The 2,531-nt window shown below is 46.5% G+C and overlaps 1 protein-coding gene across 1 annotated transcript; it reads left to right on the forward strand.

Annotated features, from left to right (window-relative positions):
• Positions 1–585: 585 nt before the first annotated feature.
• On the forward strand, positions 586–1,379 carry LOC123049878 (non-specific lipid-transfer protein 4-like). The gene is made up of 2 exons (XM_044472741.1): positions 586–971; positions 1,145–1,379. Exons 1-2 carry the CDS (start codon positions 761–763, stop codon positions 1,159–1,161), a joined length of 228 nt encoding a protein of 75 aa, XP_044328676.1. The 5' UTR covers positions 586–760; the 3' UTR covers positions 1,162–1,379.
• The last annotated feature ends 1,152 nt before the right edge of the window (positions 1,380–2,531 follow it).

Consider the following 2,531-nt stretch of genomic DNA (forward strand, 5'->3'; position numbering starts at 1 on the left):
GGACACGTCTGCGGGCATTTGAGGGGCCATATTTGTCTACCATGGCTGTAGATGCTCCTGCTAACCAGAAGCAAGAGTCCTGCTTCAGGTAATTTTACTCCCATACACATTTATTCCAGTTGAGTGCACATATCAGAGCAATTTCTCCTCTGCAAAGTTCTTCAAAATCCTGCCATGTCCCCGCAGAGCACGGATCAGAACAAACCCGTGGAGCAATGACAATGTGTCCAATGCGACAGATCATCAAATCAAATGTGGGTTCGCTAAAGATTACGAAAGAATAAAATCAGAGGGTCAGACCCAATGGGGATTACATGAGCATGATTGATTTACCTAAACAAAGCGAAAATAAATGAGGAAACGATGCTTTCAGTCGATCATTGACGGGTAAGGGGGGCGCCGAAATAATACATAACTTGCAAACGTGTTCTTCTGCATCGTGGAAAACGGAGAAACCATTAGCACAGTCAGCATGCAATCAGAGAGCGCCTGCAGTGCTTCCTCCTACTTGCCACAACGGCAGTACGGCTATATAAGAACCACCACACATGTGTAGAAGACCCACGGCAAGCAGCTAGCTACAAGCGATCTGCACTAACCAGTATTAGTACAGAGGAAGCCAGTGTGGCCATCAGAGCAACACAGAGAGGTCGATGACAATGAGGCCGCTCGTCCTTCTTGCCCTGGCCGCCGTACTCGCCGCCGGTACGGGCGGCGCTGAGGGAGCTGGACTGCTGGAGAGTGCGTGAGGACCTCCGCCATGGTCCAGCAACTGGCTCTGTGCCTCCCGGCGTTGCGCAACTCGCAGTCCGCGCCGACGAGCGGCTGCTGCGTGGGGGTGCGCAACATCGGTATGAGGAGCCCCGGTTGCGTGTGCGCCTTCTTCCAGTCCGACGTCTTCAAACTCGCCGGAGTGAAGCCTGAAGTCGCAATCGCAATCCCCAAGCGCTGTGGCATTGCCGACTGCGGAGGTACGTACGTAGTACTGCGTACGATGCGTAGGTGTATGCTAGTAGTATATACGTACTTCTCAACGAGTAATATGTGTGCTATAAATAATGCCTACCTTTTCTTTCTTGGAGCTGAATAGTGTTCTGAAACTGTGGGCAATATGATGCTCAATCCAGCTTTTTTGATTTCGCAGGTAACACGTTTCCTTGATGGCCTACTTATCAAGATTGAACGATGTGCGTGCGTGGAAGGCTTTGTGTGGGAATAAAAAGTCGTGCGGATAAATGGAATTGGCGGCGGATGTTAGCCGTTGGCCTGCTCTGTTTTCATCCTTATTCAAACTTGTAACAATGGATGTCTTTTATATATTACTCCTTTCCAGTTTAGAAGGTTTCACGTGTATCTCACGTTGACGATTTCGATTTAACCAACGTAATGATAGTTCTATATCACAAAAGTTCTATTATTAGAAACTCCAAATGTTCTACTTCTAATGCTATAATTTTGGTGATATACAACTTTTATTAGATTGATTAAGTTAGCAATTTAGAGATACACGTAGGCCTTTAAACCAGAAAAGAGGGAGTAAAATTTTCCTTTTCAAATCAAAAAAGGAAAAAAATGAGTCCTCACATGTATGCTTCTATAAGTGGACGGAGCCTGGTACAACATACGTGTTGCATGTGCAGCTCAGTATGACACACGCCACCATCGTTCCTCCCCACATGCAGGTTACATTAACGATGATTATGGTCAATGATCGGTTTTCCGTTATTCCTCTATCAGTTGCTTCGGGAAGGAAGGGAGGATATTATTGTCATCCCTTCACCGCTGCATCCCACCATTGCAACGATAGTTCAGGGCAATTGTTGAGTGGTCAACTTCATCCAACACCAGAAAGATTATTAAGATAAACAGACAAAGATGATGTCAAATCCTATCGGCGTTCAACACCTAAACATGCTAGCGTCCCTCATTATCCCCGAGGACTACAAGTTTTACTCAGACATAGAGACAATAAGCATAGAAGGGGTAATCATGGTAATAATGGATGATAGATCAATGTAATACATGTCGGGATCTACCTAGGGTTTGGTATTACAAAGGGGTGAATAGGGGGGCAATGATGATGATAGTGGTTGACGTTGAAGTCTTCTTGACCGGGTTGATGGCGTAGCGGATCCCTTCTATCCTCCCCCCTCCCCTCCGGAGCCCTTCCACGGGCTAGGTTTATTGGTTTTGGTGGAGTTTCTGATCTCTTTGTGTCTCTTTTGTGTGGTTCGGAGCCATCGGGGTTGAAGGAAATATGCCATAGACCGCGTTACTAAACGCTTCCGCTTTCGGTCTACGAGGGTACGTGGACACACTCTCCCCGCTCGTTGCTATGCTTCTCCTAGATAGATCTTGCGTGATCGTAGGAAATTTTTGAAATACTACGTTCCACAACAGTGGCATCCGAGCCAGGTCTATGCGTAGATGTTATATGCACGAGTAGAACACAAAGAGTTGTGGGCAATAATAGTCATACTGCTTACCACCAACGTCTTACTTTGATTTGGCGGTATTGTTGGATGAAGCGG

The sequence above is a fragment of the Triticum aestivum genome, chromosome 2D, assembly GCF_018294505.1.
Source record: "Triticum aestivum cultivar Chinese Spring chromosome 2D, IWGSC CS RefSeq v2.1, whole genome shotgun sequence".
NCBI lineage: Eukaryota > Viridiplantae > Streptophyta > Magnoliopsida > Poales > Poaceae > Triticum > Triticum aestivum.